A 16,086-nucleotide genomic window follows, 5' to 3' on the forward strand; every position below is an offset into this window, starting at 1 on the left:
CCAACTATTTCGGTCGAAAGTTACGTTTGAAGAAGAATCTCTGCCTTTCCTAGGTTCACCCCACTTTTTCCCCTTTCCTCTTTGCGACCTACTTCTTTCTTTCCTTTCTTTTCTTTGTCCTTCTATTTCTATTCACATACACATCTAGAATCTACAGAATTTAATAAAATGAAATAAATAATAAAAATAATTCGAATAGAACTGTAGGATAATCGAGATAGGGCATTAATGAAAAGTAGCTAATTTGATTATAATTGATTTGATTTATTTGTTTGAGAACGGAATATTTACGCTTTAAATTTTAAAATGAACCTTTTTTTCCCTTTTTCTCTTTTTCCTTTACTTTCTTTTTCTCCCTCGCATTCGACTTTTCTTCCGTCTTCCTCCTCTCTCACTGGTAGGCGAAGCAAACAAAGAGATCTCTTCTTCCACCCTTGGAAATGCGCCCAGCATATTTATGGTGAAAAGCTGCTGTACACTTACCGCTAAAAATGACTTGCCCCGTTTTCTGCAGCCACTGTGGAGCCGTGAAACATCTGAGGAAGAGAAAGAGGGACAGTAAAAATAGGAACGCGCGCGGAAAAAAGCGATAAACGGACTCTTGCTTTTCGACACAATGAATTTGACCAGCGTCCGAAGGAAGAGTCATTTCGAATGGGGCTTTCGATTTCCTTTGAGAGAGGGAGAGAAAGAGAGAGGGAGAAAGAGCGAAGGAAAAACTGAAACAATGAGTCCACTGGGAGATCTACGATGGTCGAACGAGAATTATCGATGTTGACCCGATGGCTCTAACTTTCTGATATAACGAAAACGGTAATCATTGCGGTCAATAATGAGTCGAACGAAGTAATATCACTGTCGTAAATTGCCTTATAATAGTCAATCAGACACATTAAATGTAACATGGATATAGGAGATAAAGATCATAAATTATACAGAAGACAATAAATTTTCTTTTTTAGAAATTTTTTCTTTTTAATAAAAAAATTAAAAATCTTTCGGCAAGTGAGACGAATATACTGTTATGAGGAAATTCACAAAGCTCACATAGATACAGTTATCTTTTGCGGTACTTTATTTGACTGGTAGGAATAAAATACAGAAATTGAGGACTGTTCCACATTTGGTCACATGCTCTTCAGGTAGGTAGTCGGCCGACGGGACAAAGAAAAAAGCCGTGAACGCGTTCCCTTTTTCTCTCTCTCTCTCTCTCTCTTTTGCCGATCGTAACAAGATGTTTCCCATAAAAATAGTTACAGACATAATGGGTATAACAAGGAAAAGAGACTCGTTATCGATATACCGGTTATGCCAACGGAGGACAAAGGATGAACCTCATAAATTTAACGTGCGAACAGTATCACAATGCACGTTAAATCATTCTCGATCGCCCTTTTAAAGGGCTTTGAATTATTGCACCTCTAGGATCTACAGGATGTCCCGTTTTAATCGAACTACTTTGAATGGAATCGTTATATCTTGAGTCGTAATATTAAAAAATTAATCATCGTGATGCCTGAATAACATTTGACGTCATGCAGATTTATAAAGATTTTTTTTATTATCATTAATGCCATCGTGACGGTTTAACAAAATCCAATTTTTTCGTTAAATCGTTTTAATGTTTCAGACCTAAAAAATATGTTCTCAAATTATTAGATCGATATTCAAATTATTAACGGAGTTGTTATGATATAATATACGGTTATTTGCTTTCTTTTTTTCGAAACTATATGTATTTAATTAAGCACAGAAATCTCGATGAATTTTTATCCTATTGATTTAATGTTCCAAGAGAATTTTTGAAACCATTATTTTCAGTTGCACGTAAAATTTTTTTATTATAAAATAAACGACACTTTTAAATGGCATGGGAATATTTGATTTCGTTCGATCGAAAATTGGTCTGAACAGAGATTGGCAAATAAATACATTTAACTTATAAAAACAATATTTTATCGTGTTGAATTTTTAGTATTTTAAACGTATGTATGTAAATGATAAAAAAGGATTTTTTTTATAAATATTCATTTGTCAATAAAAATTGATAAAAATAATCTTTAGGTGATATATCACAATGGTTTGCCTTTTAAGAATTTCAAATAATTCGTGATTCAATTGAGGCGAGATACCATGTATAATGTAAAGGGATATCATTTATGTTTTGTTTTATTTTTATCTTTCTTTTATACCTAGCGCATAACGTTAATTCAGTTTTTCGCGATCGAGCTCGCACGAATGAACTTTTCCGAAACCTCTCAACGCCTCGATCTTTCGAGGTGAAGGAGTTTCCTACGAAACTTTCTCGGATAAGAGAACTCGAGGAAGAGAGTAGAGTTAGGAAGAAAGAAAAATAAGGTATATAGGGACGACTTAACGGGGGATTAAATGGAACTCTCTCTCTCTCTCTCTCTCTCTCTTCCTCTCTCTCTCTCTGTCTCTCTCTTCCTCTCTCTTTCTCTCTTAAAAGGCAGCTGCTATTGATTTTCCTTTTCTCGCATGACACTGCTAGAGAGGATAACAAAGGATCATTAAAATCTACGGATTCCACTCGGTAAGCGTTCACATTCCAATCTCGTTTTTTTTCGACAATTTTCTTTGTCACCGAGTTTGGCCCGCCAAATAAATTTTGTTCGTCTCTTAAATCAATGCTTGCATTTCCGTGGTAGGTCAACAAAGAAAGTCGATGATTTTCTAAGAGGGTAAAACGGAAATAGTCCTCATGATAGAAAGAAAATGGAAAAAGAAAGAAAATGTGTTCATCGTGCGTAAAAATTTCGAATAAAAGCTTAAGAGAGCTTTGTAATAAAATTAAAATGTAAATGAATTAAAAAATACGATTCAAATGTAAATACATATATAAATGCAAATGTTAATAGAGTAGATGGGGCACTCGAAATATGAAAAATAAATTAAAGTTTTGAATTTGCCCTCGATATATATTATTTATACATATATACGATTAAATCAATGATCTACATCGCGTGTGTCTTTCGAGATGAAGGATACAATAGGAAAAGAGAAAGTAGAAGGTGATGGAAATGGTCCATGAGGAGTGACAAGCGTCGAGAACAAAAGTGATTTAACTGTAAACAGAGAGACTCGTGAGTCGTAGAGACGAGGGCTTTGAATGGAAGGATGAGTCGAATGGTAGGGTGCGATATTTCCTGCGGAAACTCACCAGGGTCACATTTCTCTTGATTTGCGCGAAACAATCCGGCTATCTGAATTTCAAATATGCGTACGTCTACATTCGCTTCTTTTTCTCTTCGATGATCTCTGGACTCACGATTCTGATACATTGTAATTCCGTTTAGTAATACCTACTCGTGATATTTTTAGAATGTGAAATTTTTTATAAAATTAAAACATTTTCTTAATCTGTTTAATCCTTAACGTTTTTTTTTCATCATTGTACTTATTTCGAATTTTACCCTAATTTCTATTTCTTTGTTATAGATATCTGTTGTATCGATAGAGTTTTTCCGATACAATAAATTTCTCTTCATTCTCGTTTGGTCCTCCCTTTTATGTTGGTGACACAGAATGGTCGAGTTGGAGAATTGCGTGAAAATTAATTCACCGAAGGACCTCTTAGGGGATATCTAAGCCTGGAATAAGCTGACGATTTTACTTCTATCGTATACTCGTTTTCCGAGACTATTAAATATCGATTCGAGGAAAAAGCTAGGAGTAAGGTTTTAGGGCACTCCAAATCGGTCTCTTCTTCCACGATCGAAAAGGTAAACGGCATAGGTTCTTCGATTAAGGGCCGATTCGTAATATTATTGTCGTGTGGCTACACGAGGGATCGCGGACCATTGAGCAGTCGGGTGCCGTGAAAATAATGACGAGAGCGACGCAGCGCCCTTCGGCTTTCTTTTTCGAAGACTACCACGTCCTACAATAATTGCACTACTCTCGATATCTTCGTCGTTGTTGTATTCTTATATAGAAAGGGTACCGACTGGAAAAGTATCGAGCATACTTCTTCGTTCGTTTTGTTCAGAGTATCGATTTTTGCGAACGGACAATGAGAACTTTCTTCATGGACTTTGTCGTCGACCTCGTTAATGATAAGCATTTTTTCGTTCGATGGAGTCCTCGTACGACTAATCCCTCTTACGTGTATACGTAGAAAACCGGACCTGCCTATTTCTCGAAGTTTCTCATGGAGTACTCGTCGACTCTTTGAATAACGATAAAACTTTCGATACGATTGATTGTTTTTTATTTTCTTTTTTTGACATGCTGTAGTTCTAATCGAAAATTATATAACGAACGTTTTATTCTTTGTTATTATTCGACCATTTCTTCCTCCCTTTTCTTTTAAATGCAATAAATTCGAAACGATAAAAAAAGAAGGAGAAAGATAAAAAAGAGATAGAGAGATAGAGAGAGAGAGAGAGAGAGAGAGAGAAAATCGAGGGAATGCTAAAAGTGCATTGCATGTTTCGCCGTTGCTTCTTCCTGCGTCCGTGCGAGCGTGGATGGAATTCAAGGTCCCGATAATTCGCAAAAGAGGGGATATATATAGGAGGAAAAAATACGGGAGACTGTTGTGTGTGCGCGAGAGGCAGCTGGAAGGCAGGCAAAAGCGGTCGAGCAGGCATACGGGGCCCAAGGTCTTTCTCCCAAGGGCCCCTATTACGTGACCATGCGAATACACGAGCGAACACACACACATCAATAGTAGCATTTATATAAGAGATCCTGTTGGATGAAGAAGGGAGGACGGTCCCCGGTTCGACCTTCACGCAAATTCGAACAACACGTGCGCGAAAATATGCGTGTGTGATAGAACGTATAGTATATGGGTCAAACTACGCAGCTCTTTCAAGCGCGTGGAGGACGAAGAAGACGAACGAGTAGTACGTCCTGTTTTCTTTTTTTTTTTTTCTTCACCTTCTTCTCTATTTTTGGTACTCTCGGAATAGAAGAAACGCAATAGGTAGCGCCAAAGAATTTGATGGCGTAGCAGCAATGGCACCAGCACGTGTTCGACCTCTTTTTATTTTTGCAAAGACCATAAAGAAGTTAAATATCGTGCTTCAACGATGACATTTCTTCTTCCCACAGCCATAACCTTGCTCTCTCTCTCTCTCTCTCTCTCTCTCTCTCTCTCTCTCTCTCTCTCTTTCTTTCTTTTATTCTTTTTTTTCTCTCTCTCCTCTCTCTTTCTGTTTCTTTTTTCTTCCTCGGTCCTTTTTTCTTTGTCGGTGAATCTCTTTATGAGCATATTCCCATATTCAATTTGTTTTTGGTAGTCGATAGAAGCTATATTTTACCTTTGTTTTACGATTAAATATTTTCTGTTTCGCTTTTTCTTTCTTTTTTTCTTTTCTTTTAACGTAATTGAGACGGTTTAATGTTTCCTTCAAAAAAGATGAATACGACGATAGTCGATATTCTTGATTCCGGAAGGAAAAATTTTGTTCTCTTTCTCTTTTAGGTTTAGCAGCACGTCAGGTAAGATAGTATATCTCGGAAGTTTGTGAAAAATTGCAAGTACGTTTTCCCATCTCTCCTCGTACGGACCGATTTCATTTCCCGGGTACTCCGTTATTAAAACGAGATCATTTTTCTTGATTTTCCGGCGGGACGATCGAAAATTTCATAGCAAAAGCTTGCCGTAAGTCTCCAGGGTAGCATTCGATGGGACGCCTTTTTCTCACTGGTATCCAATTCGTAAAAATCCACGTTGTGCATAGTCTATACTCGCTCTCCATGAGAGAACGAAAGGGAGAGAGAAAACGAGAAAGAGAGAGAGAGAGAGAGAGAAAGAGAGGGAGGGAGGAAGGGAGGGAGAGAGATGGAATACGCAGTAGGTACGTATGTATCTCTTTATCCTTTTCTCGCATATTCTTCGTTTTTCTTCTGACAAATGCGAGGGTCCGTCACGCGTAGGAGGATGCCTAATTTACCAGCCGTGATTTTTGCTCGCGCCCTAACGCTTCGCCGGAGGGTGAAACGCGTGAGCTGCACGTGAGAAAGAAGGAAAAGAGAGAGAGAGACTTGTCGATGGATGTATAACCTTTTTCCATATGACGTATCGTCGTGATTACCTTGATGTAGATTCGTCCGTCTGTCGATTCGATAGCGTATCGAGAATACATGTTCACCCCTACCGATTCTCGCTTTATCCAAGAACGCATCGATCATCATTGCGCCCACGATTTTTCATCGCGCTGTGCGCCACGTAAAAAAGCTCCTTCGTCGAGATTGAAAAGCTATTTCGCTGTCTGGAAATGTGAAGCGAGCTTCGGCTTTCTGCGAGTCGATCCTTTTTTCTCTACGAAGTAAGACGAGTCGCGCCTACGTGTGCTTCGAGAAAATGTAATTATGATAAAGTCTGCGATTTCGGTTCCTCTTTATTTTCAGTTTACCAATCGTGACAGTTTTTTAGAAAAAAATGTGCACGATCTTATTGATAATTTTTTTGTGACGATTATTTTCCGTTCCATCCACCTTATTTTCTCTTTCTTTTATATCTTTAAAATTGAAAATCTACGTACATACGTATTACATACGTATTACATATTACGTAGTACATACGTATTACAGTATTCAATTTAATTCGAAAGATAGACTTGACTTCAACGGATCGATCATTTTAAAAATAACGAGCTTACGAGTACTCTTTCTTGTTGAATCACATTTCGACAAATCAAAATAGCGAAGCTATTCGAGTCCATTTCTTCTGATGATTTATTTTATCTATTCGATCTTATGGATATTCTCTTTCTAACAGCGTTTCCACATAAAGATCTTAAACATGTGTGTGTTATAAGGAAGGAAGAAAAAGAAAGAGAGAGAGAGAGAGAGAGAGAGAGAGAGAGAGAGAGAGAGAGAGAGAGAGAGAGAGAGAGAGAGCATCAAATCGTATGTGTTATCTACCGTACTATAATGGAATCGAGGGTTTCGGCCAATCGGAAGCACGCGTCGATTCATCTCAAATCGTCCGTAGATAGGAATTATTGGTCGAAATTATACGTTTGGCGATACCAGTCATGTCGGTTTTCCGATGTTCTTGCACTTTTATACTACCGTGCCAAGATGCCTTTATCCTTCTATTTTTATATCCTACAAGGAGGAGTTCCTCTTATCGGTCAGCACGCGATAAGACCATATTTACTCTTAGTTAAAGATTCGTACTCTTTAATTCACACATGATTTTATATTTCTCGAAGAAAAGTACGCATGGTTCCCTGGTTCGCTTTTACTTTGACCTCAAATTGTTACAATTTTACGTATTTTTATATAATCGTGTACGATGTATTACGATATTTATGTTTCTTGACACATAAAAAATAGAATTCACAAAGTTTGATAATCTACTGTAGTGTACTGAGTTTATTGTCAAAATCTCTCTCTCTCTCTCTCTCTCTTTTTCATGAAGTTACCATAGGTATCTCCGTATAACGATATTTCGATGTTATGACTTGAAGCATGGAATAAGTAATGTAAACAAGTATGTACACACACGCTGAAATAGTATGCGTATGTACAGGTGAGTTACGAGTCTTTCTTTAAATTCCCTGATGGAAAGCCGTAAGGTGGAAACGTTTCTTGCGCGGAAGATTTAAGAGGAAGACGTTAAAAAGCCGATGACGATGTCGGCGTAAAGTCCTCGACTTTGGCTTTCTGCGCCCTCGAGATTGATGTCAGGTGGGTGGATTTAAAATTGTCAAGGAGAAAAATCGAGACTACTTTCGCGATAGCTCTGTGACACTTACTGTCATCTAGATAAGATATGTTTTCTTTGTATATTATTTCACAAAAATCGAAAAAAATTATTATAATATTAGTTTCTTGGTATTTATAACAATGATAATAATATCTAGGCTTTGTTTTAGCAACCCAGTCGACAGCTGTCCTAGTCCCGTTTCTTTGGACGAGGATTTGATGTGGAACCCTTCGTGAAAGCACCCTTCTTATTTTCGTATTACCACTTTGCGACGACGGGATTTTGTTGGTTCCGCGAGGCGTCATTATCGGTACGCCTGACTCTCCGTAATTACAGGCTTTTTGCGTGCCGACGAATTTTTATTACGCCCCCTGACTGCCGCTCGACATGAGTCTCATTTCCTTCTTTCTTCTTGACTCGCTCGATTCGTATATTTTCGTGAAAAGCGATTCCTCGAAACCATCTATTACACTTACGGACAATTACAAGAGAGTGAAATATCGAATATGATTTATTGTTGAAGTGAAATGATTAATACGATGCTTACACAATTGCAATGTTCTATTTGACCGACTTTTAAAAATGTTCCGACTTATTATTATAAATATATATGTAAATATGTAGCTACATTTGTAAATAAATACAAACTTTTCCATTTAGTTTCTCGACAGCGTCATTTTTTTAGAACTCGTAAATGACTACCCGTATCGTCTTATCGTTGACTAGCATCTACCCTTCCTCAAAGTTTCTTTCGCGAAGCTCTTTCGCTGCGAAGGACAGATCCTCCCTCGTCGTTGGGCACAATCTATTAGCCGATTTTTTTCACGATTAATACCTCCGTCCGGAGGACGTCAATCAAACGCGATACGTCGACGGAACTCATTTCGTGGCACCTGCTTCGTGTATCCTTATTCTTTTGAACGAAATATTCGAGCCTGTGAGGGACTTAGACGTATCTAATGTGAACAGAATCTTTTCTTCTTCTCTCCCTCGTATTCGGCTCAATAGGATCTGGTAATATTCTTATTTACGATTAGCTTCCTGTTCCCTTAAAACATTTTAGAACAAACTATAATGTCTTATCACACAATTTTACATGTATTAGATGAAATTTTGTATCAAAGTGAACGTATTTTAGCTCGTAAGCTCGAGACCCCATTTTATGGAGATCGTGCGAACCAACCGATACCGAGTGTTCCGGATGAGATTGAAAAAAAAGTTTTCACCAAAAAGTACGCATGCAAATTGCGCCGAATTTTGGCGGGTGATTTTATTTTCCGGCCCTTCTCCGTTAGGGAGAGAACCGGAACGATGAATCGGAGCATCCCCGCTGGCCGTGATCGAGGGTCGCGAAACATGCAAAAAGGCGGGAGGAAAGGAAAGTGGAAGGGGGAGCATAAAACGTGGCTCATCGAGGGTTCTCAAAAACGTTACCACCCCAGTCATTACCCTGGCATTAACGAGGGATGATTTTGCCTCTAACCTTCGCGGATTCGTCGTTTTATCGAGTGACAGAGACTCACCGGCATACACCAGTTCTTCGCTGGAGGGGAGTCCAGTCTATGTGGACAAGAAAAAAAAAAGAAAAAAGAGGAAGCGCATTTTCCAACGGGGCGAGCAAAGGTAAGTCGATCGTTTACAAATTCGAATGAATTCTATCATAATAATGACACTCTTGTGTTGTTTTCTCTTGTTCATCGTTATTCAACGTTTGTTTTTTGTGAAAAAGAAAAATAGAACATTCGTAATACGTATAGTCGGAGAAAGAACAAAGGAAAGGAACAATTTGGCAACGCTTGGGCCAACTGGTCGCTTCGTGCCCGGAAACCACAGCAGCTGCAAATCGTGCAACGGTAGAAAGGTGTACAACGCGAATTCGAGAAGATCGAGTTCGTTCTTCTATTTCTGATGCGAGTTCGAGTTGCAATGGGACAAAGTGCGATGGACGGATCGTTGACCGACTCGGTAAAAAGATAGCTGTTGCACAATCGGGCATCGAAGTAGAGTCCTTGGACTCCATTCTGGATGACGGAGAGACGGTCGTCGTGTTCTTTCGACGATCCTCTTACTGCTTTGAACGATTTCAGTGAAAGGCTGCGATAATGGTGCTGCGAAGCGAATCGAGTCCACCAAGATCCATCTTTGACTTCCTTCTTTAGCATGGAACTCTTTTCCGATGATAAAGTCTACCTACGGGCTATTGTTCTTAATCTCTTAGTTAAGAAGATTTTTGATAGTTGTATGAAATTTATTTTATTAAATTAAAAATAAAATAATACTTTAATGAAGATAAGAAGCTTAATTATCAATCGTAAAAAGAAGAATCAGGAAGTATAGATAGCATTTTTAATAGCTATGAGAATGTAATAATTTATTTATTTTTTTATAACAATTAAGTCATTGTGATGAGTTAATTTATTTTTACCGGTTAACAAGTTAATTCTCGTCGAGCTTATTATTTATCTATGTACGTCATATGAATTGTAAATAATATGATTTTTAAAAGTTATAACTTTGTGAAATAAAAGGTATGCAACATATTAGATAACTATATTTAAATTAGAATTAATTTTATTATATTCAATGTTATATACATTTACGAAAAAAAAATTGATAAGATTAAGATAATTGTATGTATCTCATTTATCTTTATTTTTATTAAATGTATCTCATTCGATCTTTATATTCAAAGTCGATAGATCACGATAGAAACAGCTTTGTTTAAGTCGATTCTCCGTGGAAAATGTCGTCGGTTAATCTTGCTTAGGTTCGATTTGCGTGGACGTAGTCGTGAGAAAACAGCAGGTTCGCGAACCTCGAATCAGTTCAAGGATACATACGTGGCAGTACGTTCGTATACGAGTGTACGTAACAAATGGATTGTTCAAGATTGCTGCGAAGATTATAGTAACTCGAAAAAGCATCATACTATTTTAGAAATTGTTTGTTAAACAAAAATTTCATTCATTTCATCGATTTTTTTTTTTTTTTTTTTAATTTATTCACATATTCAGATTATTTTGCTCATTTAATTCTTTGTAACGTCATGTAATTTCGAACATTGATATATTTGAATTTTTTAAATTTCATTTTATCTTATCACCAAAATATATTTAACTGCTTATATAAGTTGATACGTTGATCATCCCCTATCGTAAAGGGTTGCGAGGTAAAGAGAAGAATCGTTGTAGTCGGTCGAACGCCCTCGTAACGCGTCGCACGCGCGCATATGGCTACCGGTTGGCAGGTTTCCTTGGTAACCGTAAACAGCCGCTCCCTGAAATTTTATCACCGTGTTCATCGTATCGCAGGTGGACTTTGTCGAGCAGTACAGCCCTTTTTACGATTCACGAGGATGTATGCGACTCGGGATCTTCAACCCTTTTTCTTCTCTTGAGCGAAACGACAGATAATGCTTGGAATAACTCTTTGTCTTCTTCTTCCTTTTATTTTTATTTTTCTTCTTTTTAAATCTCTCATTAAGCAGAAGAGTTTGTTTTAATCCTCTACATTTTATTTACTTCATGATTTTCCATGAAATAATACTAAAACGTTTTATTGTCGGTGTTCGACACCTCGAAAGTTCTTGTGTAGAGTTTTTCAATCTACCTAATGGAAAAAGGAAACTCTCGTAAGTGTCGTAAGTTTCTGAAAACGTTTTGGACGATAAATCGGAATATCGCTCGACCATCGAGGTTTTCTTAGAGTTCAACGCAATAGGATTCTCGAATAATTATGTTTCAAGGAAACGAAAAGCATTGTCTCATTAAAATTAAAAAGAAATTATGTTTATCTTATTACTTTCGTTGATATATAGCGAAGATATATCAAATATGAATAATATATGCGATATGATCATATTTTAATGTGATAGTTCCTTGAGATAATTTCATTAGCTGAGAATTAAAGAACATTCGAAATCAATTTTCTTTATTTCCTTAATCTTTCTTAAGAATTTCTCGTTGAAAGATCTGGAATGAATCATATTGTCGAATTACACCTATATTAATTAGAAATTAAATTGAGAGAATTTATCATTAGCAAAGTAAATGCGAATTCCGTAGGTTTGGTAAGTACTTTCTCTGTCTCCGTTGAAGAAGAAGATGAAAATTTAGGAAAATGCATGAGAGAACGAAGAGAGGAATCGACATTGTGTCGCGTCCTTGAGGCGTTTTCAGATCTGCACCTGCAGACTGCTCGAATGTTTCGCGAGTACGCTCGATGGGTTGCGTCTTTGAAGGGGCTGTTATAATTATTTCCTACGCTTTACGCGTCCAAACGACGGACGATTAAAACGGAAGCATCGAGTAATTAAACCGGGAGGATATAACGTTCTTCTCTCTCCGCGTGCATAATAACTTCACTCTCCTGAAGTTCTTATCGTGTGAGTCTCATCCAAATAATCTAACATAGTTGTTAGAAACGTATAATTATTCTCATTTCCTTCACTCGTTCCGCATACTTTAAAACGGGTTCTCAAAAGCGGTAGACCTCTACAAAAAAAATTTCGCTACTTATTTTGTTTTTATTCGATTAAATAACATATTTTTTAATGATCTCAATCGATCTTAATCTTTTGAGAGACTATTAGTAATATTTTGTTTTCTTATTGAAATAGACGATTGAGATTTAATCATCGATTCGTGGTCGATAAGTTTTTTCTAATTTGCGAAGATTCATGAATTCCATTAAGGAGAAGTACTTTTCTTTCGCATGAGTTGCATTCTGCATTTTCAAAACGATGTCTCTCATTAAATTAGATTATTTCGTGTACTTTTTACCATTAAAAGGAATGTGTTAACTATCTTTTTCGCGTTTTAATTTTTATTTGCTCTTTATATTTTATCTGTTTCCCTTTTTTTCTCTGTCTTATTGCAAACTATAATACTTGCGAATTCTGGAAAATAGCGATGCAACAGCTTGTCGATAGGGTCGACATCTCGATATATTCGCTCGTATCATTGCTATGTCTGTTTATTTGGATGATATTCTACCTTCCCTCAAGTTATTTTCTTCGAATCGAATATAAAAGCTCGAGCCTTTTCTTTTTCTTTTTTTCATTCTTTTATGCGATATTCTTTTATGCGGTTCAACGTTTCTGCAATCTCAGAAACAAGAACGAATCATTCGAAAGTACCTTATTTATGTAAAAATTATTCCAACTTGGAAAGAGGGTAGGAGTGATAGGTTGCTTCCTTTGAAAGAACGATTTATTGAGAATAAGGAAAAATAGAAATTTAATATCCATATAATAACATTTACAAGATAATTTATTCTTATTCAGTCGATTTTTTAAATCTATTTATCTCGTAAAATATTGTACGTTGTAATGATCGTCTATTTATTATTATCGAAAAATTCATTGTTATCGATAAAGTCTTTGTTACGATTATTTAGTTGATCTCATTAGTTATTTTCCTTAGATTACTAATTATCATCGCTAATCGTATTAAATTTATTTTTGATGGGCTCATGTACGGCGAGTCTTTTAATGTCCTGTTAAATTCTGTCGGTGACAAATCGCTTTAAAATAGGGTTCCGTTTTTTGAAGTCCCTCTTTTGCGAATGGGGATCGTCGTCATAACGAGGGTATGATTCCGCCGAGTTATTAACCGTATCCTTAATTAATAAAGATGTTTGGCCATGCGTTTAATCCGGTTTTGGCTTCGATGCCTTAATCGAACGGGATTTCAAAAGGGTTCGAACGTGACACGTTGGTTATCCACAGGCTATTCCATATAATAGAGACAATTATTTTCTTCAGTTCTATTATTAATTCTCGTATCTATATTATTTTGAGAATATGCTTTGCTATTAACATTACATTAATCTGATTGGGTTTTTTAAAAATATTTATAACATGCATGAAATCAAATGAAACTTATATATTTTTAATTTATCTATCATACTCTTATCAGTTATTTTATATATTTATTATTAGATATTATTTATATTCAGTAATAATAAAAAAAAAACTGATGTTACGATTTAAGTGATTGTTATACATTTAGTAATTTTTTTAAATATTATTTGAGACAATCGACGTAAAAAAGGGATTTCGGAAAAAGTGCTTTCCAATGAAAAAAAGAAAAACAAATATATTTTTCAAGATTCAGTATAGATAATGATGTGATTTTAATGATAGAAAACTATAGCAAAAAAAGAAGGAATCGCGATATGCCGATGAATTATTACTATATAAGCAGCCCGTTCGAGCGTTATCAGTATCAGAAAATATCGGTAACCATTCAGTGACAAGTGAAAAAAGAAGACGCTCCGTTTAATTTTCAAAATGTCGCAGAAACTGATCATTTTGGCTCTTTTTATCGCTATAATCTACTGCACTTGTAAGTTTTTCTATTGATTTAGTCAGTGTTTTTAATATAATTGAGTGAAAAATAGAGACGAAGCGTGTCCAAAGATATACCGCTGTATGTATATTTTAACGAGAGGACTCGCGAAACGACCTGTCACTTCTGTTGTTCTGTTTAGCCGCTTTTCCCCAGGGATCCGCGTGCGGTCCTAACCAAATATTTGACACCTGCGGATCCGTCTGCCAGCCAAGCTGCAAAAATCCTTCTCCAGATGTCTGCGTTTTGGTGAGTGTTGCTTTTCTTCCTCGTTTATTTTAAACACGTTGTGTAAAGAACGAGATACGAGAAACAGAATACGAATGTATCCTTTCATCTCTTTTGAATTTGAAGATTCAACAATGCAGGTATTCTAAAAATAATATCTTTTCTTTTAAAGCCATTATTTTTAAAATTATCAAGGTCATTGTCGTTCCTTTTTTTGAAATTATTAAGATTAGTATTCCTTTGGAATATATTTATGCAGGTAACAATAAAACAAGTTCATCTGTGTATTACAGTTTTGGATCTTACTTATTCTTCTCGTATTTTTCTTTTAATACTAAATAATTATTATTAGATCGACTTTTTTTGTATCTTCAAATTTATAGGAAAAGTTTGAAGGAGAAACTTTACGTTTCATTGCTGTTGATTCATTCATAAGATTCTAATTTGTCTTTGACTTTTTTCGAAGCTAATTTTTTATTTCTATTCTTTTTTCCACAGAAATGTATTGTCGGATGCCGATGCAAAGAAGGATTCGTTGAAAATAATGACGGAAATTGTGTTTTGACCAAAGATTGTAGTTAGAACTGAAATGGAAAAATTTTATTATAACTTTAAAAAAGATGTGAAGATATTTTCTTAAAGACTTAATGAGGGATCTCTGTATTTATTTTTTAATGATATCCTCTAAATAAATTACAAAGTTTATTGTATATTACATCATTCATGGAAGTCTAGATTAAGCCATTTTTATTTAATAAAAGAAAATATCTTAAATATAAAACATATTCTCTTTTATTATAAATACGTGCTTGATTCACATTAGTGAATCATATAATTGAATTAATTCTAGTTTTATATGTAGAATACGAATCGTTTCTTTATCTAAAAATGTGTCGTAAATGTATCTTCAGGTGTGATCAGATATACATAATAAATATACATTATTTTATTTCGATTAGTCATAACATAAATTTTGCGATTTTACAAATAGATAATTAATTGACTATCTTGTAATAGATTTATAGCGATAGTAATGAAGCAAATAGATGTAGTAAAACTCGTAGAATCCGTCATATTTATCTTCGTTATTCTTGTTTACAGAAGAACATTTAGACTGGAAGATTTTTGATTTATTGAGTAGTTTTTGCTTGCTCGCTGCGTACATTATGAGACGTACTTAATTTGAAATTTCAAGAAAATTAAAGAAATTTTGAGAAGAAGCATATATAAGCTTACTATATTTTTACAGTTACTAAGATTTGCAAATGGAAAAATATTAATTTATAATATTTGAAATTTTTATTTGAGAAACATATAAAAATTATAAGATTCACCTATTATTTTAATATTTTGTATTATTTATGTAATATTTTTGATTACCTATTATAATTACCTATAGTTTTTATCATGTAACTGTTCAAACAAAAAATATGATCTTTTCAAATATGTCGTCTGTCTTTTTTAATATCGATAATTTTAATCGATATCCGACAATCTTTCGCATACTTTTGTAAAAAAGAAATTATTATTATAAATCGAACGGTTATTTGATATTGAGGAAGATTAATCCGCTTTATTTATCAACTTTATCTTTCTCATCTACGAAGAAGCAAGCATCAAAGAAGAAACGTCTTTATAATCCAAAGTTCCTCAAAGTCAACACGAGATAATTTTGTTATCTCATGTCGCTACGCTCTACTTTATACAGTGGGTTCACCAACTAATTAGCGATACGATGTTTAGGCCATGCACTTTAACATCGGATTGTTAATACGACGAGCGAGTTCTTTGGTAAAATGACGTTACGTAAAAAAATAAAAT

At 35.3% G+C, this 16,086-nt stretch overlaps 1 protein-coding gene across 2 annotated transcripts; it reads left to right on the forward strand.

The window, feature by feature from the left end:
- The first annotated feature begins 8,850 nt into the window (after positions 1-8,850).
- Positions 8,851-15,001, forward strand: LOC124946490 (chymotrypsin inhibitor-like). Of its 2 annotated transcripts, XR_007100095.1 has the most exons (4): positions 8,851-8,919; positions 8,983-9,310; positions 9,417-9,652; positions 14,180-14,226. XR_007100095.1 is itself a non-coding variant. In XM_047487239.1 (3 exons), the coding sequence occupies exons 1-3, from the start codon at positions 13,980-13,982 to the stop codon at positions 14,845-14,847; spliced, it is 246 nt and encodes an 81-aa protein (XP_047343195.1). In that variant the 5' UTR covers positions 13,797-13,979; the 3' UTR covers positions 14,848-15,001. The 2 variants fall into 2 exon arrangements, 1 of the variants encoding a protein (XP_047343195.1); XM_047487239.1 differs by lacking the exons at positions 8,851-8,919; positions 8,983-9,310; positions 9,417-9,652 and adding exons at positions 13,797-14,034; positions 14,764-15,001 and having other exon boundaries at positions 14,180-14,286.
- Positions 15,002-16,086: the final 1,085 nt, after the last annotated feature.

This window comes from Vespa velutina, chromosome 2 (genome assembly GCF_912470025.1).
Source record: "Vespa velutina chromosome 2, iVesVel2.1, whole genome shotgun sequence".
Classification (NCBI taxonomy): domain Eukaryota; kingdom Metazoa; phylum Arthropoda; class Insecta; order Hymenoptera; family Vespidae; genus Vespa; species Vespa velutina.

What these genes read in the sequence shown, in the direction of transcription:
- LOC124946490 (XM_047487239.1), top strand. Translation starts at nt 13,980, where the DNA reads ATGTCGCAGAAACTGATCATTTTGGCTCTTTTTATCGCTATAATCTAC. An exon ending in CGCTATAATCTACTGCACTT is followed by an intron (nt 14,035 to 14,179) that starts GTAAGTTTTTCT and finishes TGTTCTGTTTAG; the next exon opens with CCGCTTTTCCCCAGGGATCC. An exon ending in CTCCAGATGTCTGCGTTTTG is followed by an intron (nt 14,287 to 14,763) that starts GTGAGTGTTGCT and finishes TTTTTTCCACAG; the next exon opens with AAATGTATTGTCGGATGCCG.